The sequence below is a fragment of the Scatophagus argus genome, chromosome 9 (genome assembly GCF_020382885.2).
Source record: "Scatophagus argus isolate fScaArg1 chromosome 9, fScaArg1.pri, whole genome shotgun sequence".
NCBI lineage: Eukaryota > Metazoa > Chordata > Actinopteri > Scatophagidae > Scatophagus > Scatophagus argus.
The window spans coordinates 4587571-4613829 of NC_058501.1; the positions used below are offsets into that span (position 1 = coordinate 4587571).

The window sequence follows — 26259 nt, forward strand, 5'->3', positions numbered from 1 at the left end:
GGCTTAGATAAGCCATCTTATGTGCTTTTGACATTTAGCTAATACTCCTACGTGCACGAGAGCTAAATTGTTATGAAAGAGGGCAGAATAGGTCACCAAGCTTCCATTCTCCCACTATGTAACATTTAGTAGCATTTGGAGTGAAGACTGAGGTGCAGAAGTCTTCATTTGTTTTATCCATAACGATTCACGAATCTTTGAAGTTAACTGATCAACAAAACCAACAAATATTGGAAAGTTCCTACAACATACAATGTTTAAAGTGATCAAAAAATAACAATAAAAACCTTCACTGTGTAAAATGCATTTAACTGTAGCTGAGTTTGGCCATGTGGATGATGTGCAGAAAAAACACATGCACCAGAAAAAAAGTGCCTCCTCCCCACTAATGACCTAAAACTGCTGTCCAAACCCACTGACAAACCAAACCAGCTACTGACCAGCGTGTTCGTGCCTGCTGTAAATTCACTTCTCACAGCGGTTCCTCTTGGCTGGCGACCTACCCCGCTGTCTATAGCACTGCATTAGTCCAGCTGTGTGTGAGAGGGCGGCTTGCATGTTTCCTTAAAGCAGGTGTTTAAGAGTACACACATGTAATGGGGCTGTAATATCATTATCTACAGACTGTCGAAATCTGTCTGTACAGTAGAAAGCCTCTCCACGCTGGGCCAGCTCGCTACTTCTCTAGGCAGCTCTGGAAGGACCAACGCTTTCAACCAGGAGGTGTGTCAGTCCCAGGAGGGGGAAAAAATGAAATGAACCAGAGAAGACAAAAAGCATGGAAAACAGAACAGGAAAGTGATAAAAAGAGGAAGAAAAGTTGGATGAAGGTTGAAAGACGCAGGGGGATTTAGACAAAGTAGGTGGTAGATAGAGATGCACACAGCCTTGCAATATCAACTGATGTGGTGATACTAAAAGGAAGGAAATAAGGGAAATAAAGGACGGAGAAAGAGCGGAGAGGAAGAACAGAGATAAGGCAGGTAATGGGTGATTGAGAGTTTCCCCATGTGTGTTTACTAAAAACTATAATTCAGGGGTTCCTGTGAGGCCTGATAACTTGTCCTGAACCTGGGTACTGCCTTAGTGTGCATGTGTGTGCACACTGGCATCAGTGTGTGTGTGTGAAAGAGAGAGAGAGAGAGAGTGCTGGAGGAAGTCTAAAGCCCTGTTTCCCATGCGTGTAATCATCCCAGGATGAGGTGGAGGATGAAGCAGAGTGGGACTTCCCCTGCACCAGAGGGTATTTTCCTCTCACACTGTGGTACAAGCACATGGTTGACCTGTGCTGCCTGCCTTCTCTCTCTGTGTGTGTGTGTGTGTGTGTGTGTGTGTGTGTGTGTGAGTGTATGTGTGTGTCAGAGAGAGCGGGAGACTTGCCAACATGGGATAAGAGAAGCAATTTTTCAAATGTTCTCTATTCCTGCTCTTTACCAGGTTTGGTGGGACATTACTGAAATACTTTGGGAGCTTGTCATTTGTGGCAGCTCTGTGACAGCAAGACCGTGGTGCCAACAATGAGAGCTTACACTGGAAATCTACATTAAGGAATAGATGGCACTGAGGTTGCAAATAAGAGAATGATATGGTTTGTGAGTGTGTGGAGGGAGAAGTGGTAGTTCATAGAGACCAGACGCTACCAGGAGTATCAGAGATGCGCATGCTTTTATACAAAGTTATTAAGGTCTCTGTCATCCCTTCTGAAGAGCAAATAACGTCATAGACACACAGAGTGCAAAACACACACACACACAGGCCAGCTGTTCAGTCATAAAGCAGTATTACAGTATTGGCTCTCAAATAAAGGGCTGTAGGCAGTTACCATGCAGAGAATGTGGGGGCCATGTGTCTGTGTGTTTGGACATGTATGCATGCGTGCATGTATGTGTGTGTGTGTGTGTGTGTGAGTGTGAGGGTATACACCCCTGTGTTGCTGGGTGACAGAAACGATGACAGAAGCCGCTCTGTCATCTATTCATAGCTCTCTGGCTGTGGTACCCCCTGCTGCTGAAAGCTGCCGGATCTCAACCCAGCTTCACTTTATCATCATTAACATCAACTGAAATATACAGAGATGAAGTCAAACCACGACAGGCTGTAGCTAACGCTGTGATGAACGTTCTAATAATGTGGTGACTTTAAGAGCAAAAAAAAAAACAACAAAAAACTGCTTACGGATCACTTAAAAATCGTTTTCATTTGTTTTGCATCTCAGTCATGATTCAAGAGGAAAGTGGAAAAGAAAGGGCAGGCAATCGATTACAGAATGATTATAACAAAACAAAAATCTATGACAGCATCTGGATGTATAGATGGAAAGGTCATAATAAATGACAGAACGTGTGAAACGAGTCTCTCAAAGTACACCTCGATGAAGAGAAACGACTGAAATCACACACAAGGCTCGCACACACTGCCCACGCGCCTGGCTCGCCTCACCACTGCCAGGGAACCCAAAAACCCCTACAAAACAAATTCATTAACCCGGACAATAAAACACAGCTGTGAGGGGCTGATGGGAACTGTTTGAAATCAGTGCCCAGGATTATGCAGAATCTGTTCGAGGCAAACAGCATGCTCTCAAAACGTCCAGGAAAAAAAAAATGTTAAAAGAAAAGAGAGAGGGGAGACGATTTGGAAATGAGACAGCGAGTGTTTAATTTAAACTCGCGCTGGGGACAGTGAGAGCGGAGATGCTTTATTGAAGCACAAAAACAAAAACAATTCCCCCTGCACCAGATGCTCAAGATGCAGGACCTGTTTTTAATTGAATCCTTTGAACAGGTTGTATAAAGGAAGTACAAACAAAACTGTCAAATACTCTAAATATCATCACGGAAGTTAGGTTTGAATTAAAAAAAAAAAAAAAAAGCCCCAAATTCAGATTCTGATACTCTGGCAGTGAAAATACATCTTTGTGATTAGTAACTTGTTGACAGGGAGTGACGAGGTTTTATTCTATTCAGTTTATTCTAAATATATCAAAAGGCCTTACCTGTTCCAAACAATGTCTATGCTCATACTACCAATATAATTTGATAGTGGTGTGTCCAGGCAGGCTGATGGCAGAGAAGACTGTGAGGGAAGAGAAACAGCCCAGCAACTGCCCCGGGAATGGAATCACATGATGCTGTAGTTAAATGCACCACTAGAGGGCTCTGCAGCTTGTGGAATGAGCTTCTGCAGACCGGAAAACACCAGACCTGATCATGACTTAACTTAGTCATACTGACCTCCCTTCTGCAGGGTCTGGGCCAAGCAGCCGGACAAATGTGGTCGCCAAAAGACTTACGACACTGAGATAGATGGAGGTACAAATAGTTTTACAGAGAGTGTCCAAAAAAGTCAAAGCCAGATCATGTTTACTGAGAGTAACCTCTATGCTCTGCAGCTGCACAGAGGTGGACACATACTGACTGACATCAGAGTTAAACGACACCGTTCCTCTTTCTAATGCCACTACCATAAAAATGAATGAGTGAAAAACACGGTATAATGCACCTGAAATTAATATGGTACAAGTAAAGTACATTTCCCAACCACTGGGACAAAAAGCAAATATTAAATGAAAGCAGAGGTATTTTCCAAACAGTGGATGGATAATCGTTATATTACATCACTTTGGACGTAAGGATCATTTCGATTTCAAGTAATCCACCTAAAGGCCGCAGTAACAGAGTGGTTAGATGCGAATCTCTGGACAAAAGTTGACTGTTTCCACCCCTGGTTAAATGGCTGAAGAAAAGAACATAACACATAGCAGCTACTGTCACAGTGCCCTTGAGCACTACTCTTACGACTGCAGCTGCTCAAAAACTAAAAACATAAAACTAAAAACAATGATATATGTTTTGCGTGTATGTGTGGAATTAGTTGTCGTCAAGCTAGCTGCTGCCAGAAAAGTTGGACACAATGCTCAGTTTACGTTGCTTCTACAAATAAGCTTTTGGAAAGTGGACTAACCATGTTCTGTGATTTTTAAACTAGCTATAACCTGCTCGCTGAACTTTCACATCCTGCCTTGAACCTGGATGAACCCACCGCAGCCTTTAGCTGCCCCTCAACAGAATCAAGCCGTGAATCGTTACCAGTCAGGGGTGAGGGCTCCAAGATCACCCAGATCAGAACCAGATGCACATCCTCAGGACTAACTGTACAAATAACTAAATAAATGAGCAAATAAAAAAGTGAGCAAACTTTACATTATGCGTTTCTCTCATTTGTTTCTGTAGTGCTGCACTTACAAATTGTACAGACAAAATGACTGTAAGACATCCACTTTAACATTTGATCCTGCGTTGGTTTGCTGTCAGGTGACAGTCTGCAAATGCGGATACAAAATGTGATCACTGCACTGTTAAGTCAAGGCGTATTTCAAAGTTTCCAAACCGCATCACTTAACAGAAGCCTTTGCAATCGTCTGACGCACTGGCTGCATGTCAGTACACACATCCTCCCGTAACAAATCTTAAGAGGAGTAACAACAGTACAATCACTCTGTCAACTCACTTGATTTCATCCCATTTCCCCTCCTCTTCTCTCCCCTGTCTTCTTCCATCCTCTATGACTCCCATCCTCACCACAGCTGGTAAATATTTTTATATTGTGTTCCATTAGAAAGCTTTATTAAGCGGTCAGACAGGGCAAATGGCGCCTGGAAGCTCCCTGTCCTGTAAACAATAGAAAGGGCCCTGAAAGCTGCAGCTGAGCACAGCACAGTAAACTAAGGTCACATTAGAGAACTGCCTTGCTCTGAGCAAGTAAATATTTAAATATGGTAGATTCACCCAAAACAGTCAGGGGCGATAGTTAGGGGCACTGTATCGGGAAAACGGTCATGATAGATCTTTGAGCCAAACTGGTAAAGACTCAAGCAGCAATTTGTAAATGGATGACTATCAAACTGTGGTACTTGGTGAAGATTAACAGAAAGAGGTGATCAGAGGGCTAATGTGTGATGTGTACTCATATTCGATGATTGCAGTATTTACCTCAGCACTTTTCTCAGGAGTGTCCATGCCCACCATATTGTCTCTCAGAAGCTGCTGCAGGAGCTGCACCTGGGCAACACTGAGGTAGAAATCCAGGCTGCTGGTCACGTTTACCTCGAGAGAGTGGCCACACACCACCACCTCCTACAGAGAGATGAGACAGAGAGAGTCGAGGGGAAAATGAAAAGAACGAGGTGGGTGGAGAAAGCAGGGAAGACATTCAATAACACATCAGGACTTTTTGTGACCTCAAACTCTGTTTCTCCCTTTCTTGACTGCTATACACGTGGCCTTTTTACTTTCTATCTCCCTTCTATCTGTTTCGCGCAGTTGTTCCCTATTCCCCTCTTCCCTCTGTCCTCTCCAAGGTCCCACCCACAGCCAGCAGTTCAAACCTCAGCCTGGAGCCTACATCTAACAGGATATCACTCACTAACACTTTAACACACACACACGCGCGCGCACACACACTCATACACACCTGCAGCAGACCTGCAGTAACTGCACACAACGTATTTGGCCACTACTGTGTAAACATAACCATTTCAGACCTACTATTTAAAAGTATAAAGGGACTTTTAATATTTTAGTGAGTATCCAATGTCACATTAATTTTTTTTTCAAATTTGGATGTATAAACCACATTAAAAGTATTAGCTTTGCAACCATTACTAGAAGTAGCAGTAGTAGTAGTAGTAGCAATTTTGACACACAAATTCATAAGATCATAAAGTTACAATAATACTGACATAATATGTTGCCAAGGTGAATAAAATTTAGGCTGTATATTGCAGATCAGAGACTGTTGATTATAACAAATAAATAAATAACATTTTTACAAAGATCACTGTTACATAAAAGCAATTAGAAATAAAGAGCATAAGAATTTTATTACAGAAATTGTATTGTTACTTTTTTGTACCCTACTTAGTTCAAAGTGCTGTTTGTGTTGATACTGGCTTTGACTCTTCATACCTCAGAGTTATACACATCACAAATGTGTGTGTGTGTGTTTTTGAGTGCAAACTATGGATTAGCTGTTAGACATTGTCAAGGGGCACGTTAGCGTGGACGGACGAGGCATCAAAGAGGCAGGAAGTCTCAGAGAGGCGAGCCAGAAAACATCAGCTGTATAAGCAGAGAGGTTTGAACTGTGAGGGTCAAAAAGTCTCCATTACATGGCGGACTAGCTGAGGGACTCCTAATGAGTAAGTTATTGTATGTTAAGATGGAAAATGTAAATACTTGTGACATCTCACATCATCAGTGTCTATTTTCATATGGACAACGAATTGCAAGTTTAATGGTTACAATCCTGGTTATAACAGGTCACGGTCAAAGAGCACTATGGTGGCGTAAACAGCGAACAACCTTCGCCAAAGCAGGTGAGGAAAAATGTGCAATGAGTAAGACCTCACTGGGAATTTTTAAGAAAATCATTGCTAAAGCAAATCCCTTCATCCTCATGACCTGTTATCATCAATTATCAAATATTAATCTTTGGTGCTAAAAATATAAAAAAACAGTCATTTCTTTGACTTTTATAGATAATTTCACTCTTAAAATAGGAAAAATGTTGCGCTGGGTTGATAAACAGCTGTGCTGAGTGGGTACTGACCTCTGCCTGTCCGCAGTCAGGGGACAGATTCTTGCTGAAGATGATGGCTGGGGCAGCAGTCACCCGAACTGAAAAGTCAGTCAGGATTGGTGTCAGGATGGCCCGCCGCTCCTGTTGCCTCCTGATACTGAAAAGACACGCATACAGGATCAAATGTTAATTTAGAATGAACTCTTAATATCCATTTAAAAACTGAGAAAAACAATGAGTTGAATTTGAATATTTGGAGATCATTCAATCAGTATAATGTACACGACAGCAACATAATGGACACTTGCATTTAAGAAGCATCAATTACTCAATAACGTTTTAGTTAAAAGTGTATAGTCCTGGTGTTGAAGTGGTTTTAGCATTATACTACAATACAAACAGCAACCACCAGGGAAAACTTCTCATTCCCCATTCCCCAACCTTTGTTTACAAATAATGTGTTATGGTTACCAGTTGTAAAATATTTTTAAGACTGCTCTATCTGCCTACAAACGACAAGTCAACACAACACAGTCAAAACCACAAAATGTTCAAAAATGAGCTTTTGTTTTGCCTTTAGCTGACAGGCAGACAACATTTCAAACTTGCTCTGGCTTTTTAAAATTCAAACCAGTGGGATGAAAAGCTGAACTCACAACAACAGATTTCAAAATTGTTTTTATTTTTTTCCTCTCACAACCCAGACCTGTGACATGTTCCCGTAAGTGAGCTTTTTTATTTTCTTTTACTTAAATTTCTGGTTGAACACATTTTAGCTGGAAGCTTGAATATGGTTACAGAGACAGAGTGAGAGGTTATTTGACAAGTCTCAATTGGGAACACCCTTTAATTGTATACACAAGATCAAATAGAGACCCTCTCACATCAACTCTCTCCATTTCACTAATGTTCATTCCCACAATCAAGTCATATTTGTGGGAACATTTGTTAGCAGTAAAACAAATATACCAGTGGGCTTTATAAGGTGGTGTTAATTGCCACATCTGCTGCTATTAAAACAATCAAGTGGTACAGCTTCCAATATTTATAGTTGGCTAGGATTATAAAAGGCCGCATTTCTAGGTGGCCTAGAGTACAGTACTTAACCAGAACCAATATCATATTCACTTCTGATACACAAATGTGCATTACCAGTGCCCTTAAGGGATTATTTTCTGACACTTTTCTTTGCGTACTGAGTTTGAGGGAGGCCTAACTTGGAGGTGAAATGATCTGTGGGGCCAATTGGTGTTGGCTAATCTACCCTCAGACAGGGATTGAAACAACGAGTGTCTCGTTGCAGGGGACAGGTGCTATCATTCACCAGTAAGGCTCGGTTTACCAGTAATACGGGGTCCTCTGACTGCAATGGAGAACTCTGTGTATCTGCGTGTGAGTGTGTGTGTGCGTACCTTCAAATGGTTGTGGTGCAAAGCACAAAAGATGGAAAGAATGACTTTGTTTTCATACAAAGCCACACAGTGTGAACAGTAAGTGTAGATATCTGTGGCCTGGACAAAAAAGAGAGGCCTGCACTGGGTGGCTGACAGGAGAGGAGATGGAGAGAGTTCACGGCTCAATGACACAAGGTCTTTCCTATCCGACAACTACACATTGTGATGAGGACAGATCCTGTCAGTTGATCCATGGCGCTGGAATTTCCTTGCAAAACCTCAGGAAGCCAACTGAGGCCACTGCAGATCCACAACTACTGGTACTGAACCCAAAAAACGCCAGAGTGAACATGCCGCAAGTCCAAAGCTGGAGAGGGAGAGGGGGTATCGATGTAGGGAATGAGGGAAAGGTGTGAACTTTGGAAGTGGTGTGCGTCAAAACAAGTTACAACAGAGGTGGTGTACTTGTGCGGGTGATTGTAGCAGACAAGTAAAGCTGTGAACTTGACTCCCCTTTCCGCAGTGTGTTGGAACGTTCTAAATCACATGTTCACTTATGGCTTGGTCATGGTGGTTGCTGAGGCTGGGGTATATAGTGCAGCACATAACAGTGCATTGCAGCAAAGCCCACTTTCCAACAGAACCTCCAGTGGTACTCCTGCCACGGCAAGGAGAAACAGGAACGAGGGGGCAACCACAGCCACCCTGACTGATTTGTTTGGAAACTAAAAGCGAGAGTTAGGACAAAATTCAAAAACCTCAACAACAACAGCAACTCTGACCTTGTCAGCATGAGTGCAGCAAAGCTGTGTAGCTTAACTATCAAGGACATGAAAATGGGAAGAGATCAAGATAAAATATTCTGATTATTTGATGATTCCTCACTATAACACCCTACATTGTTACCAAGTCACTGTGAAAATCAAGTGATCTTTATTACAGTATAATACAGTGTGTCAGTCCTTTGAGTACAAAAGCAACTGTTAAGCTACATGTTAGGTCATCCCATGATCAAGTCCTGAATTGAAATCCAGACATGCAACTACAGTATGTCTAAAGAAAGTTGAGTCTACTCAAACGGCATTCAGCATCATCTGGAGCTCAAAGTGTGAGCCCAAAATCTCACCTCATTGCCCTGTCAGATAATCTGGCCTTGGCACTAGGCCCAAGCAGCCCTGTTTTTATGGACAGAGAGGCAAATTGAGGGTAAAAAAGAAAACATGTGAGTGGACCGAGCCTCAGTAGCCCCTTGCTCATATGAGCTTGTCGGACTCTGCAATAAGAGTGTAAGACTCTCACTCGGGTCCAAGTCCGCTACTTACTGTAAAAGGGCTGTTTTACAACAGACCTTTGAGGAGGTCAAGACAGGGGAGGAGGATTTTGGGACAGATGGTCAAAACTACTGGGAAGAGAGGGAGAGTAAAATGAAATCAGGGTGGTCTAGTGGTCAGAAACAGCATCCCATAGGTCCACCCCTTTGGTCTTGTTGAAATGTCAAAAACTAAAGCCCTACTTGTTTGCACATTCTGAGTCACTCTGGCCGAAAGCATCAAAAATGACTGCATGATAACTTTTGTGTTTCTTTTATACTAACGCTTGCCCCAAATATTACAGAAGTTAGTAAAAAGTAAAAAGACATAACCAATAACTCAACTTGCCTTTAGACACATTCTTCCCAAGAGATAAATCATCCAAACATTGCCATTGGCTGGTATTACTGGGGTATTTGTGCCTTTTTTTTTTCTTTTTTAGACAGTGTGCAGCAAGAAGCTGACAGGAAACGAGGGGAGAGAGGGAGCGACATGTTGGTTGTTGCAACTGAACGTAACTGTAGGTCGTAACTGTAACTGTAAGAGCTGAGGGCTCAGCATCAGTATCAACAGCAGCAGTGTGTGTTTTGCTGGCAAGGCACCAAACACTGTGTGTGTCTGCGTGTGTGTAAAACACACAGTCAAAAGAAACCATCAGTGTTCATGGTGAGTATGTATGATTGTGTATGCTCGAGTGTGTCTGTGCGTGAAAGGTGCTTGTATCTCAATTAGCATCACTCTGAGCTCTGATGACCTGAGAGCACTTGGTCTCAATCAGGCCCATGTTGATTCTGCACAGCATTCTTCCACGACGGCTTATTTTTAGTTGACAGGGAACAAATCTGGACTCCTTGCCTGTGATTCTGTGATTTTTGGGTCCGTTCCCTCTCAAAACATGAGTGGAAAAAAAGGATGTGGGGCCAAAACGGGTTGTTACACTCGTGCTTGTTTTAGCTCCCGAGTCTATAAAAAAAAAATGACAGGGTTTGTAATTATGACTGCGCATGGAGAGGTTCCACGATAGGGAGCTAACTCAATAACTACTTGCTGCTCCCACATCAAGCCTGATGAGATCAATTTTGGGACATTCACAGCAGATCACACACACACAGAGCACCTGACTTGGGTTTAATGGTGTAATATGGCAGAAATGCAAATTATAGTTGCTGAGGTCACTGTAAAGGATTCATCCAAATGCAACAATATGTCTCCGTTATGTGTTTGTAATAAAGAAGTGGCAAAGAGGCATACTGATCCCCTTCGGATGTGTTTTAAGAAGTATAAACAATACTCTGCTTTGAATAACAATTTGTGTCTGACATGATTTTTTTTCCACAAAAAACAAACAAACATTTATCTTGTTAAAATCCTTAAACTTACCTGCAATTCTCCATCATTTAAATTTTCAGAATCTATGAATATGTAATCATTTGTCACTTTATTTCAATTTAACCATTGGACAAAAAATGTTTTCTATTTCACTGAAAAGTCAGTTTGCAGTGTGTGTGCACTGAAGGCTTCATGTTTCCACATCACACTTAATAACTCAACCAGAACTGGCTTCTTGACTAGTTGTGATGAGACCCACCACCTGACATTAGATTTCCAGTGAGCAGATCTGCAGGTAACGGAATTGCCATTATTGATTAATCTGCTGATAATTATTAGTTTGATCTATGAAATGTCAAAAATTGTGAAAAATGCTGATTACACTTTCCCAGGCCTCAAAGCAGCCTCTTCAAATTGTTTCTTTGGTCTGAACAATAGCCCAAAACCACGACTCATTTACTATCATAAATGACAAGGAAAAGTCGCAAATCTTTACATTTAAGAAGCTGAAGCTCAAGAAATGAAAGTAAAATAGCAGGCAAATAATTGGTGCAGCATTTTAGTAGATGAATGTGAAAACTGCCTTCTTCATCATTCAGCACTTCAAACTGCATCAGGATATACAAATAATATGTATTTCTCTTCAGGAATTATTGTTTATAGTTGACCACAATGAGCATTCTGATTATCATATTCTCGAATAACAGCACACGACTACTTATTCCTTTCTGGCCACCTTGTGGATGTTGTTTCAGTAATTTCAAACATTTTAATTCTTGTTGGATCTGTCATCTCTATATGTATACAGATATATGACTCTGTTTGGATCACAAGCATTAAGTTTCATTGGTCAGGTTGGGTCATGACGCAAAATCTCTCCCTTAGTCAAATACTACCTGCTGGCCATGTTCCACTCCAGGGCCGGGTTCTGGGAGCTCCTCTCGCTCTCCACTGACACTCCACCTTTGACTCCTTCCTTCTCTGGCTTTAGTTGCTCCCACTGAGCTGTTCCAATGTTGATGGACTGGAGGTCGACCTGGTACTGACGGTCCTCTACCTCTGAACCCGGGTCCCGCAGGATGCCAAGGTTCAATGCACGTCTAGTGGGAAGAGAGAGGGAAGAAGCTTTAGCTGAGTCACTTTACAAATCACACAGTACAGTAAAAAATCTAAAAAGTCCAGACTAGGCTAAAGACCTTGACTTTTGAGAAAGTGTATCAGGTGGGTAACATAGCAGGTAGTGCACAAGTCACTTTCAACAAGCAAATGTCTAAATTCAACTAACCTACACGTATTAAACATGATTATTGTCACTTTTGTGGGGGTTACACTGAGTCAGACTGTACTTTACTGAGTCAATTACAATGAAACACATGTCTGCAGGAGTAGACCAGGTAGTCTGTTACATTGAACCAGTAAAGAGGCTCTGGCAGCAAGCCCTAACCGCTGCTGACTTCTTTTCTTCCTTCTGCCTACTCAGTGGTTTAACAGCACAAGTTTCTTACAGGATGATTTATGACTAAATCAAAGCCCCTGGTACTTGTACAACCAGGCCTTAGATAAATAAACCCAGGCCTCAGGTGAAATCATTTGCCTTTTATAAAAGTTCTGATTTACGCCAGCTTATCACTGGCAGTAAACATTGCTTAAACCCCTGGCTGGACAGCACAGTAGTCTGGAGACTGGGGCTCTTACTGCCTTACTCGTTCTATTTCTATTTCTGTCTCTAGAAACACAGAACATCTACAGTGTACACAAACTGTAATGTGGTAGAAGAGATGTAGAGATATGTCGAGAGTGGGCAGTGCTGTCTTTGTAGCTGAACTGCTACAGTCCAGTGAGCAAACACCGTCCCATCAGCGCCAAGAAAAAATGATGTCATCTATTTTGCCTTTGAGAGACAAGATCCTTACCAATTCACGAGGCAAATGGAATAATCAAAATTCAACATCTGCATATGACATCAGGGCTTTCGGTTCGTTATGATATGTTTATTTGTGCTGGTGAATTCAAATGAGAGCTTAAATGGTATAAATAAGGGCTTAAAATGGCCACAGATGTAGCGGCAGCATGAGTAGTTTTATTTGTTTCGGCAACGTCAATGGCAATTTTCATATAGCGTTTCCCTCCCCTTAGCCACACTGGAAAGGCCTCTACCAGAGCGTGATGTTATGACAATAAGCACCAAGTACAAAAACAATGGCAATAGGAGATCAGAGGTGTATAACTGGATTTAGCTGGATTTGTTGACATACAAACAAGTGAAACAGATCCTTAATCAACATTTGGAACCACATTTATCAACAGAGTATAACATAAATCAAACCAAGAGCTCTGTAAGATTTGGGTGGGATGTGTCAGTCTAGATTCATTAGGGATTTTGTAACAGTACCTCCATCAACCACTCAACCCCCCCCCAAAAAACCACAACTGTATTTTTCACATTAAAGAAACCACAGTTACCTCATGTGCTTTCCAAATTATCTCTTAACTTTAGCTTATTTGGGAGACTCTCTTACTCACAATCAACATTACATGGGAGTCTGCAGCCAAGTCTGTGCATTGCCGTGCTGCAGGGTCATCTCCAATGACATAAATAAATATGATAAACATTTGTCTTGGTCATGCAGCCAGTGGAAACCGGTGTGATTTAATATCAAAAGACATATTTCAGCCAATCGCAGGAAACGAGAGAGCTTCATTTCTGACAAATGAGGAGGGGAGGAATTTTGGAAGTTCCCCTTGGGGTGCAATAATAATTGAAGCCAGATTTTCTTGTTGTACATGTGGGGGGAAAACACTGGCGGTTTGACATATTTGATTGGTCATGTGAAGACCACACTGCTTGGCCAAGACGATTCAGAGAATGCCTTGGGAAAGCACAGCACTCCCTCTGCCCACCATATATACGGACGAACTAAAAACATACAGAGGGAAGCAGGTGGAACACACCCTTCTGCCGGGTCTCACATGCCATTATCAGACATCTGCCTGCCACTGCCATGTGGAAAATATGGAGCAAAATGAAAATAACAAGTCATAAATGACATGCTTTCGCAGATGAGGAAGGCAGGGAGTTAGGGAGGGAAGAGAGAGAGAGGGGGAGAGAGAGCGGGAGAGAAATTTTTCTCAAACACAAGTACTTAGTTTTGCCCTTGTTCCTGAGCCAACCTTATTTTAATTGCAGGAAAAGACCACAGAAACATTATTTTTTACGACAAAATTCTGCTATTTATAAAAACGGATCAAAAGCTCTGCAGTAAGAACGCTCTGTTTCATGGCATTCGTGGCTATTATTTTAAAAAACATTTCTCCCTCCTCTGACACAATTTAAACCCAATTTGAGTCCGAGAAGCCACTGGGCCAATTTCGCATCAGAGCTGAAATATGAGGGCTCCCATCCAACATTATTATGGCTCAAAGTCAAAGCCTCCATCCAATTCAAGCCGTCCAGTGGGAAACAGCAGACAAAATAGCGAAGGCATGGCAGTGTTATGTATCTAGAATGCAAGACTTGGAAAGAGCGATTTACTGGTACTTCATCACTGGGAAAAAAAAATAATGTTCCAAATTCTTTTGAACAGAAGATATGCAGACAAATGAACAAATGGACAATTAATTGCAAGTTGCGCTCCTCTGTTTAGCATTCTTGGGGTCTTTGCATGTGCTGGGCAGAGCATCAATCACGATTTGTGTTATTAAGCAGACGTGTGGGAGGACTGAGTGCTTAACATGTAGCAGATTTGGGATCGTGTGCTGAAGTGGTAATAGGATTCAAGGAGGAACCTTCTGGGCACATGCATGACACACCAGTTAACACACACATTAGCTAATGCACATGTTTATACTGATAAACAGCAAATGAGCTCATGCAGAGACACACTGCTGCTGCATGCCATGGAGGCATTATGTGTAACCAGTGAAGGATTTACTTTGCTGCTGCACACAACTTTGAAATAACGTCCAGACTCAGAATAGAGACCTTGCACAACAGGAGAGAGAGAACTGTAAGAAAAATAAAGTGGAATACATTTAAAGAGTGTTCCACAGATACAAAATCGAAATGAATGGAGCCAATGCGTAAGTAAGTAAAAGCGTTTGTTGAGAAAGAGCAAAAGTGGATTCTTAGGAGAGCCTGATTACCACGCTAAGGTTCTGAAGGCTAACTGTGGTTCAAGGTTGTAAAACAAACCACAGTGGGATCTGGTTGAGGCTCAGGGCCCGATGGTAGGAGTGTGGGAGCAATGGGCTGTGTTACAGCCTCTTGCAGAGGGGATCCTGTGGGGCAGGGTGTATCCTGGCCCTTGGCTTTAAATGTCCTCCCACCTTCTGCTCTCAAGCTCCTTCTGACCCCCGCCCCCCCCATTCCCTGCCCCAAGCCGATGGGGCAGGAAGCACCAGGGTAATACCAAGTGCCGCTGGCTTCTGGATCTCGTCACTCTGAAACCCGCAACCTGAACCCACAACCCCAGACCTGTTTTTCACTCCATTTCCCCAACAATCACATGCACTACATGTCTGCTTACACGTTCAACAGAGACAGCAGTGTATGTAAATGCATGTGTGCATGTGTCTGTAGGTGTGTGTTTAAGAGACATGGGGCCCTCTGTTTCTACTCTTCTGGTAAAACTTGCGCACTGAGTAGAAATTTCATTGAGATCTCAAGCTTAATTCAGCCAAGTCAAGCTAAATTAGGTTTGTACACAGATATGCTGTATTTCTTGAGTGTTCCATGTTCTTGTTTTGGGCAGACCCCAACTACTGTACATTTGAACTGAAAGAGCGAATGAAACACCAACAGTGCTGTGCTGTGTCATTTAATTTCATTGTTCAAATGCAAAAGTAACATCCAAAAGCTAATGAGTTTTTGTGAGACCAGAAAAAATAGCAAACCATAAATTCTAAAAAAGTGTTCAACTGAGGTTTTGATATTCCTTCTCTGCGGCTCCAAACGTTATTAGCCAAACACCATTAGCACCCAACAGCTCCTCCGTGGTATTTCTGTTGAGGCCAAAGCTGCACAGTGGCTTCTCAATCTGCTTGCTATGACTCCCAGTGGCTTAAAGCGGAATCCCACTGGGCCTGTGTGTGTGCCGAGGGGGAATTCATAAGTATTATGATTCATGAAACTTGCAATTACTTAGTAAGTTAAGCACCCCTGCCTACGGTGGTCTGCTCCGAATTGCCAGAAATTCTGCAAGTTCTGAGCTGTGGATTTATGACCCCAGTCAAGTCCAATTGCTGTTAATTTGCATCTACCAATTATAGTAATTAAGGCTCTGAATTAGAATGCTGAGCAGCCCTGTGAGTGGGGTGGGGGGGGGGGGGGGGGGGGGGGGGGGGGGGGGGGGGGGGGGGATGATGTTGTGGAACATGGCGAGTCAGCAAAATATAAGACCCAGTCACTCAGGGATTTTTATATCGCTGCTACTAAAGTGATTTTTGATGACTGGAGCTTTTTCAACAGGAGTCAAACACAGTCACAAAAACAACAATATATCCAAGACAACAAAGCTGTGACAGTGCTCCAAATTTGTCATACTTGGCAATAACAAAGTACTTAGTTGTGGCCAAGTATAACAATTCCAATCTATAGTTAATTTTGTTCTTCACTGGCACAATACACAATAAACATAAATTGCCGCTTTCCTGCATTGTGTCCAGGCTTTGATGTACTGACAAATTCCCATGACAAAAGCTCAATAATCTATTCATTTTTAGCCCAACAGCATTACTCATCTCCACTGCTGCTCCCAACAGAAGCCTGTTATTCATTAGGTTGATTGCACTTTAAAGACCAATTATATCATATTTACACAACATCTTAGGAAGAAACTATTACTTCTATATACAACACAGGCAGGCTTAGCTCATCCCACTCTCATGGTAATGGTACATGATAACAAGGAGTTGAAAGAAAGCATCACAGAAGAAGGAACTCTGTTTACAATGACTTACCAAAAGTCAGTGTTTGCACTTTGATTTCAACATATCCTAATCACAGCGTACATTTATCTCCTGTGCAGTTTACATGTCAGAGAAGTTATATTGTTAGAAGCACAGGCGGTATTAGACACGCTGTTCTGAAGACACTGGCTAACATGTGCTCACCATGATGGCCTGTTAAAGATGTCAGTCTGGCCAGTGTAATTTATGGGCTCATCATGTACTAATTCAAAATCTGCTTTCTTGCATAAGAGCTGCATGTTGCAAAGAAGCCATGAGTGAAGACTGAACAGATATTTCATTTGGCTTTGGCTCATGTGGATTTTGTGGACTTCACACATGCCGGTGACTATACAAATTTAACTGCTAATCTTTCATCATATTCCATGATTCATGGAACAGTAAAAACATACAGTTTGCTACAATCCCGTAGTGAACACTTACTCATTTATTAACACATTATAACAAGAAAGTATTTTTACAGTCGTATAATATCACATATCCTTGGCTGTACATCAGTCACAGTGTTGATGTAACTCCAAACTTACTTTCAATCTGACTGATACACTATGCAGTTTGTCCCTGCTAATAGCACTGCAAGGACCATTTATTGAAATACATGCATGTTGTCCTTGCTGCTTCTGTTCTGCTTTGCATTAACACACACAAAAACACACATACAGCATTTGTGTTCCTGGCACCCAGGACCCTCAATGACTGGTTTGTGTGTGCGTCTGTTCGTGTGCATCAGTCTGCCTTGGATCTTCAAGTACAATATATCTGCTTGAAGTTATTGCTGAGAACTACCACAAGTCATCTGTGTGTGTGTGTGTGTGTGTGTGTGTCACCACAGGACAAAGCTACTTTTTTCCCCATAAAATCGACAGGCCGGTGCTTATGAAATCACTTCCTCTGTTAGCAGCAACTGATTTGATATGCTTCCTCCCAGCTCTGAAAATGGACATAATGCTGCTTTTATAAAACATGTCAGGCAGAGTTTTAGCAGCGGGTCCCTGATGCAGAGGTGTGAAGGGAATACCTCCCTGACTTCCTCAGACCTCAGATTGAAACCAGATTTGTGTCCCCACCAAGCAAAATTCACCGTGATGTAATCCCACTGCCATTTTAATTTGAGAGGCCTTTTCTTTAATTAATCGCTAAACACACGCGTGGAATAGATTATTCATAACTGGCTGCAGTTGGGAACGTGGCAGAAGTGGCCAAAGATCTGCCCTCATATGCAGACATTTTCATCAAGCTACCTACCTCAATGCTACTTTTATAAAAAATTAAAGGAAAATTAGCCTTCTCTCGGAGGAAGTTTACAGAACCAATATCTGCACTCGGTCTCTGGCGAGACGTTCAGGGTGTTCAGTGATCTGACTGACCAAGCAAGATGTGAATCAAACGTCTTCTGAAAGATAAAGGAGTCAGAAGCACACAGACCAGCATAATCTATCTCAGCTCTGCAGTTTAAAGTAGACTGACAACAACAGCGAGAGCAAATCTAGCTGCAACTCACATGTTCCATTAGAAATGAAGGCTACAGTAGAGCATATTTCTGGACTCTTTGAGAACATAACTGTACATTATCAGGACAAACAGGCAAAAGAAGCACACATGGACACACACACACGCACACAAATATCCATTATGCATGAGAAAAACAATGCTCACATGCACTGGCACATGTTATACACATTCGCCGTATGACACAAGTCTCAAGCCAAGATGGTTGCACTCTTCAGAGCATTCCTTTTGATTTACTCCTGCACATAAATTGTTCAATTCATGCTCCGGCAAGGAGGGTGTTTTATGGAGCTGTAAAATTAGGCTCACTTTATGGATCCAACAGCATGAAGTTCTACTGTTTTTTTCCACTTGATATTGATTAAGCGGTTCAGGATTGCCAAGCTGGTTCACATTACTATACACACAGGCAGGTTGTGTGTATTTTTGAAGATGCTCATTTTTATCTGTGAAAATGAAGGTCTTTGGCAGAGCACTTTGAAGTTGATTACAAGTTGTTTACAGCAATTATTGAACTCTGACAAATGTTTAAAGCAACAAGATTACATATCAAGGCCTTATCCTTCCTCGAATGAAGAATGAAAATTTTCCTAAACAAAGTCAGGGAAATGATGGCCATATTTGATTAGGTTAACGGATCCTACAGGTTTAGCAGACAGGCTGAACAAACATGTAATCGGATAGCTAAAACAGTAGGTCCTTCTCATTGACGTCTGCCTTGACCTTAAACAACATTTTGTTCTAATTCAAATTTCCTCCCAGCAAACAAAAGGCAGAACGAAACAAAATACAACAACTTGCTGCTGGAAGCTCCCACATAATGGAATTAAAAACTTATGTCTAAATCACAAGCTTTGCGGAGAGACAGGTCGTACTATGAGAGTATAAAAGCAGCATTGAAACCCTGGAGCAGCCCAAGACAACGGGACTACAACCGCTTTCTCATGAGATAGTGTCCAAATACTTTTATGTCAGCAAGGAAAAACAGGATAAAATAATTACAATAATCTGGGGCACACATGCTTCCTACATCAGCTAATTCTTCCTCCTCTGCAAATGACTGCAAAGCCGCTGTTTATAATTCTGAAGCGGATCTTGCATTCATCCAAACCGCTGAGTATATTTACACAAAGTGACATTTCTATACGGGAGATTTCTCTCTTTCCCCCTTCTAACTGAGAAAAATCACATGGAGCAAGTGAACTCCTGTACTTACCTAATTTCACTAGTGATGCTGGTTGATTTAGGGAGGGAACACATACAGAAAGGAGAGGGGAGAGGGACTTAAATACAACTGCATCTACATTTAGACTGGGTCGCACCAACAAGGAGTATTTAGTAAGCACAGGAGTTCAAGCTCACTTGCCTCATGTAATGTTCTCATATATAAACACATTAGATTAAATTTAAATAACTACTGCTTCTTGTTTACTTTAACCCTACATTAAATTTATTTCTGATGCACCAAAACTTCAAACTGAGGTTTAATTTTTAAACTTTTAGTTCTAAAATGGCTGCCTTTTACCAGTTCAGCAAGGAAACTGATATGGAGCTGAACAAGAAGACTGGGCTAAAAAAATGCACGTCTCACCAGGAGTGCCTCACATGCTGAAATACAGAGGAGCCAAGGGTTAATATGCACTTAGTGCCTACCACTCTTTTATACTTTTTAGCAAATATATGTTTTATTGTGTTTTATGTGTTGCATTCTCTGGATGATATCTGCTGCATCAAGTAGTGTTACTGAATACGTTTGCATGTCATCACACCAGTCCCATGACTTAACTTGCAAGTCAAATGACTTCCATGGGTTAAATGAGGTGAAAGCTCTCCCCAATTTCTGTTTCCAGTACAAAAATGTGGTGTGAATTAAAGAGAGAGAAATTGGCCAAAATGATTAGAAGTTATAGACAGAAATGTCATGTAACAAGAGATTTGGTGTCATTGGAATACCCTCAACAGGTTGCTGAAATGGCAACATCTCACAGACCTATAGGAGGTGAGAGCTGGAATAAAGGCTGCATTCAATCAGCATCATCTGGAGCCCGTCACACTGAACATGTGCGGTGACAGTGTTCTCTAAGAATCAGCCTGAGCAGTGTTGTTACTGTGTTTGCTGGCACTGCATCTTGTTCCAATAAGGAGGAAGAACTATGCAGAATGTGAGAACCACAAAAGAGAGGGAGAATCTTGGGGACATGGAAGATCATGGAAGGTGACAGACAACAGAAAGACACAGAATGAGCAGAAAGACTGACTGAAACGATATAGAGAAATCAAAAGAGGCATGTTCCTGTGGAAGATAACCTCCAAAAATAGTTTCCTGCTGCAGCACCTCTGCTTGTGTGTATCAGCTTTATTTAATTCCCTCCACAATCATATTCAACTCTTCTTTTCTTTCCCCTGCCTCTCCAAATGTCTTTTCTCCCCTCTGCTATCATGCCAGCCAGTGTTTTGGTACAGTGACTCCAGAACAGTGGGGAGGAAGTGGCCCCTGCAGTCCAGGCTCCTGACAAACCACAACTCTAAACAGGCAGTGCTGTGAAAATATGGCATTCAAATGACACAATGCCAAAACTTCTGACCGCCATGCCGACATCCAAACAGCTGCAAGCACTGAGAACCTTTAATGGGAAAACACAAAGACAAAGAAACAGATAAAAAAAGGGATTTAAAAAAATAATGATGATAATTAAAAAAAGTGGCAGGAGGGGAGTTCAAATCAAAAACATGCAAAACACTGTTGCAGCAATGTCTGCATTGAGCCGGAGACCGGACTGGGCCTTGTTTATGTTAGAAGGAACTGAGAGATGAGGAAGACATGATGTGAACACGTCAGCCTCATGTGCCTCTGTGGAAAGGAGTTTCTACTCAGTGAAAAGCTCTTAAAAGCATACTGACCAGAAGAGCATGTTGTGAAACAAAAGAAAGACAAAACAAAAGAAACTGAGTAAAGTATGCTGTAGGAAGAAAGACGGAAAGGATGGAAGGAACGAAAGAGTGAGTAGTGCTTCTGTTGAGCAGAAAATCTGTACAGAGACCAGTCCAGGTGTAAAGAATTAGAAGAGATGGCACATCAAACAGAGCTGTACTCAGCCTTTTTCCTGTAGCCCTGGTGGCAGGAAATGCTCTACAGCATCCTGTGAGCTGACCAGAGAGAAACGAGAGGGAGCAACGAGGAGACCAAAGAGAGTGGGAGGTGAAGAACAAAAGAGGGCACATGTAGAAAATGTTCAACAACATCCTGCACAGAAGAGGGAGATTAGGGGACAGGCGGCGAGGGGATAAGAACATGGAGAGAAATAAGAGAAGTCGCAACAACACATGAAATTATGCAGTAGAGAGGAGGGAGAACAGGGTAGAAAAAGGAGAGAGTGAGGAAAAGGGAAGAAATGAGGAGAAGATATGAAAATCTCTCAAGCATCCTGTGATATGATTTGGCACTGATGTGCTGGGTGGAGGGGAATAGGAGGATTGCAGGACACATGAAGACTGAATCATGAACGGACAGGGGAGCAATACAAAGCAGGCTTGAAGCTGAACTATTAGGACTGGGTGGAGAGGAGAAAGAATTAATGAAGGGCAGAAGAAGAATGAATCCATGGAAGAAGGCATACAGGGGAGAGCAGAACTTATTAGTTTACTGATACTGAACAGAAAATACTACACAAGCTGGGAAAAAAAATATTCATTCTATTCTCCAAGCTAACATTTTAGTATGAGCTCACTTCCTTCAGTATGTTTATATCTAAAAACTGAAAAAAATGAAAAAAATTAACATAGAGTTCAACAAAGTGGCAGAAGTCGTTGGTCAATTGGACCGTTTTGGAGAATCAAATTCAGATGGGAGACAGAAGCACATGCAACACTTTAATGTCTAAAAAAATCAAAGTTTCTTGTACAGCATTGATTGGGTTCATTACTACGCGAATGAACTGACAAAGCAGGACATGCACAGCAGCTGTAACAACTTTTGGCCTTTTAGTCTATTAGCATGTTACCATGATTACCAAATCATCAAATCATTTCCATAAATACATACACATACACATAAGATCACTTCCTGAATAAATTTCACAATCAGCAGGCTATTTATTTGTAGTTTAATTTTCATACTAAAATCACAAATCTCCAATAAGAAAATCATGTGGTTGGCAGAAAAGTAACTGGCTTCACGTGGCTCAGAGAGAACCCTCCGACACGGTAAAATCACGAACAGATAAGTCATTCTTATGTCTCACACAAAAAAAGACCGACAGCACAGTGAGGTTTGTGTGTGCCTGAAAGTACGTGTGTGCTGCGTTTGATGTGCACTGAACTTTTGTGTGCTTGTCTGTGACTGTGAAAAATGTGACATCTCAGGTTATGATGTGTGAGCCTCTCGTCTCTCTGTGCCGCCTGTCCAACATGTGCCTGTCAGTTGGCTGTCTCCCAAAGCCTTCAAACCAGTCTTCTGCTCCTTAAAAAAAACTCTCCTGTGGCTTAAAAATGCTAATAACATCAGTCCATTACTAGGCTACACATAATGTGAGGCCTCAAAAAAAACTACCTTCAAAGCTTGCCTTCTCAGTTGTTAGAAGAGGAGATGGAAAAATATCAAGGGGGGAACATTGATGTTTTAAACACTGGCTACTCGTCACTACTGAGGAATGGAGGGAAGTCTTGCCAACATTTGGACATTTCATCTCAGAATAAATATATGGAGCAAAGCATATTTGCTCAATTTAATCATTTTTGCCCGGGTTACATGTGCAAAACTAGAGCTGTGCATGCATGCAATGATAAAGTGACAAGGGTGGGGTGCTGATTGGAGGGCTACTTAGTGTGAGTATGTGTGAGTATGTGCTTGTGTGTTTGTGTGTGTGGGGTAAGTTATGGAGAGAAGAAAGGGGACCACCGCAGTAGAGTTGTCTACACCATGGCTTCACATTTCCCTCTGTGGTTCTTTCAAACCTACAGCTGAAGTAACATGACTGACATTCTCTCTCTCTCTCTAAACTCAATAATCTCTTTAACTGTAATAGATCTGCTTTCGGTTAATTGTTATACATATATTCTAAATTACACATAAATCTTGACAAAAATGTGGGCTGGCTTAAACCTGGAGTGCAGTACTTAGAATATATAGATATGTGAATACATAAATAATATATAAATTTATATTACATTTTTCTGATCCACAGTGAGTGTGCTATCTACGGTAGAGAGCATTCGGCACACCCTCAATTTGAAGAAGCACGGGAGTAACAGTGAAGGAAGCAAAGCAATAGTTTATCCACCTTAGTTTGGATCTGAACTACCACATTAAAACACCCAAGTGACACAATAACAGTCAAACTAAAAGAGTAAGGCAGCAGTAGATCAGAAATTCTTGTTCTCCAAGGTAAAATTAGTGCTTTTGTCAAAGGAGTCTACAGTATATACAGTCTATATTCTAAATATAATCTTTTGCTTTTTTCTTTTTTTTATATGGGCCTTCTTTTAGGCAATAACACTGGGTGCATGCCAGCCGCCATCTATTGAAGATAATACAATGGCTATGGATACATACCCACAACTGCACTTCAAAGAACTCAGATTATCCCTTTAAGACGAGACCTCAAGACCACAAGGACATAACTGAGGATATTCAACTTCCACATATTGCATTTGTTTATTTAGGAAGAGTAGCAACGTGCTAAACAAGATGGTAAAAATGACAGAACAGGACTGAATATAGATGGGAGAACTGTATTGAGTGAGAGTAAAAATGACTGTTAAAGACCAGGAGGAGGAAGACATTTCTGAGCCCACTTTAGTGCCAGCCTCTGGTTCTTTCAAGTCTGGTTGGGCCTCCTGGGGTTGTAATGTGCCTCTTATTACACAAGCATTAGGCAATTTTGCCACTGGTTTCACATTGGCTTCCCAGAGCCACAGAAGAGCTTGTGGCTTCACACATGGACATTTGAAAGCATCTGCACATTCCTTCTTCCTTGAGGTTGACTTTTTTTTTTCTTTTTCATTCTTCTACTCAATCCTCAAAATGCTCTACTCTGATGTTCTACTTGTAACCTTCTGATAATTGCAATACAAAACAATAAGAAACAACAATTATTTCTAATCTTATAACTATTTTAACAATCTTCCAGAGAACTAAACTGCTGACAACTGGGAAAGCACTACATTCTAACTACACAGAAATAAAATCAAACTAAGTTGCCAAAAATTCTGACTCCAAATTTATCCTCGCAGACCTAGTTGTGCATATTGACACATGGCTCAAGTTCAGCTATTTCCATGTGAATCTGAAGAAAAGAAACTAGACAAAGTGGAGACACTGAATATCAATTCGGTACTCTTGAATTCCCCTGACAGTCCACCTGGCGTCCACTACTGCTGTGTGACTGGCCAGTCAGAGTCTCTCTGTCAGTACAATGACAGCTTCAAACCAACCACACAGGATGCCAGAACATCAACATGTCATGAGCAGAGAGAAGAGGAACTAAAACACAATAATGCACAAGGCTGGGGTTTAACTACACACATACACAAAACATAAGCACTTACAATTACACATGCACACACATCAGACTTTGACAGGGTAACACTGGTAGAATGTGCGTATCGCCTGCTGCAGTTGAGCACAGCGCTTCCTAGGTTGGTGCTATGGGTGTATTCTTAGAACCCCTATATCCTGCTTCAGGATGAACCATTTGCACGCACACACATATACAGGCACAATAACTGACCGTGGAGTCCTGTGGCCAGGCGGTCAACCTCTGGATCAAGCCCTTTTATGAGTGCTGTACAGCTGAGCGGTGATCCCTCTCGCCTCTGTCAGCATACATCCCGACCTGACTGACAGCACTATGCCAAAACACAACAATGGTTTCCGGGAAGCACTGAATTAAGGTCCATCACCTTGAGTGCCACCAAACAAAGAACGCAGATCTACACGCCGCTTTCAACTACAACAGATGTGAATGACACGAAAGAAAAAAAAGGGCAGGTGTTCGGAATCAATACTGTGAGTATTTCAGCTTTGCACTGAGACGGACTAACACACGAAAAGGGAAACTGGACTGCACACACTAAGGGATTAATGAAGCCATTTGGTCAGCTTGCCTGTGAGGACCATGCTTGGGTAGTGGATATATTTCCCAAATTAAAATAAAAGCATAATCTCCAAACCTACTTCTATGATGACAAACTTGCCTGGTTTCCCAGTTAGACCAATGAAAATGCACAAAGTCAAAGCTAACAGGATCTCACTCAATGGAGATGAAACCAGGGATTTTAAATAGATTGCTCATTTTACAGTAAAAAACACCAACTATCTGTCTTCTCCATGTTTTCATTGAGATTTAGATAATTATTGGTTTAAAAAAGAAGTATAACGGCTAAGTTTTGCAATTAACCCGTGGATCATGTGTGCTGAACCACTGGGGACGGTCCATACGTGTAACAGACCGATTATGTTTCGTTACACCACCAGTGGGTACAGGGGATTCTCAAGCCTCCTCTACTTCAGCTCCACCTCCTCCTGTTCATGATCAGCCTGTTGAAGTAACCACCTAGTCTTCTCCTTGAGAGTCATATGCTGCGGACCCACAGCCTTTCTCTGGAGAACTGGATCGGTGCATGGTTTTCTGCTTCGATGTTCTAGGGTCTTCAAACACCGACCACTTTTGTGTTTGTTTTGGGCTTACTCAAAGGGCAGAGGCTGCTTTTGCTAACAATCCTGATTTAATGTCCCCCTATAAAACTTTTCTGTCTTGTTTCAAGACTATTTTTAATCATTGTGAATATTTGGGTTATGCTTCTAATTGATTATTGACTTTATGACTAGGAAATCATAGCATGGCAGACAGTTTTGGACCTACACCACTGACATCTTTGAGGAGAGTTCATTATGGGGTTAAATGAACAATTAAAAGATGAATTAACTTCCCGTGGTAAACCAGTTAACCTAAACACTCTTGTTTCTTTGGCTTTTTGCTTAGATAGTCATCTTTGTCAGAGGAGACCTGAGAGTATAGAACTTGGAAGATACTGGCTGACCACTGAAGAACGTGAATGTTGTCGTAGGGCAGTTGAGTGCATGCATTGAGGTCTTAAGGAACATTTTTTGGCTTCCTGTCCTAAATGACCAAAAGATACGGCTCACCAGTAGGACTAGGGGTACTGGTGAG

General features: G+C 41.7%; 1 protein-coding gene across 4 annotated transcripts in view; it reads right to left on the reverse strand.

The window, feature by feature from the left end:
- The window catches only part of LOC124065358 (vacuolar protein sorting-associated protein 13B-like), a 308396-nt gene that overhangs the window by 94572 nt on the left and 187565 nt on the right, over positions 1 to 26259 (reverse strand). For 3 of the 4 annotated variants that reach the window (XM_046400672.1, XM_046400674.1, XM_046400675.1), the window contains 3 exons: positions 11509 to 11712; positions 6610 to 6736; positions 4992 to 5135 (listed from right to left, as the gene is read on the reverse strand). In XM_046400672.1, coding sequence (XP_046256628.1) covers positions 4992 to 5135; positions 6610 to 6736; positions 11509 to 11712 — 475 coding nt within the window. Of the gene's footprint in view, positions 1 to 2877; positions 3297 to 4991; positions 5136 to 6609; positions 6737 to 11508; positions 11713 to 26259 lie in introns of those variants that run through there. The other variant, XM_046400676.1, reaches the window with a different exon arrangement.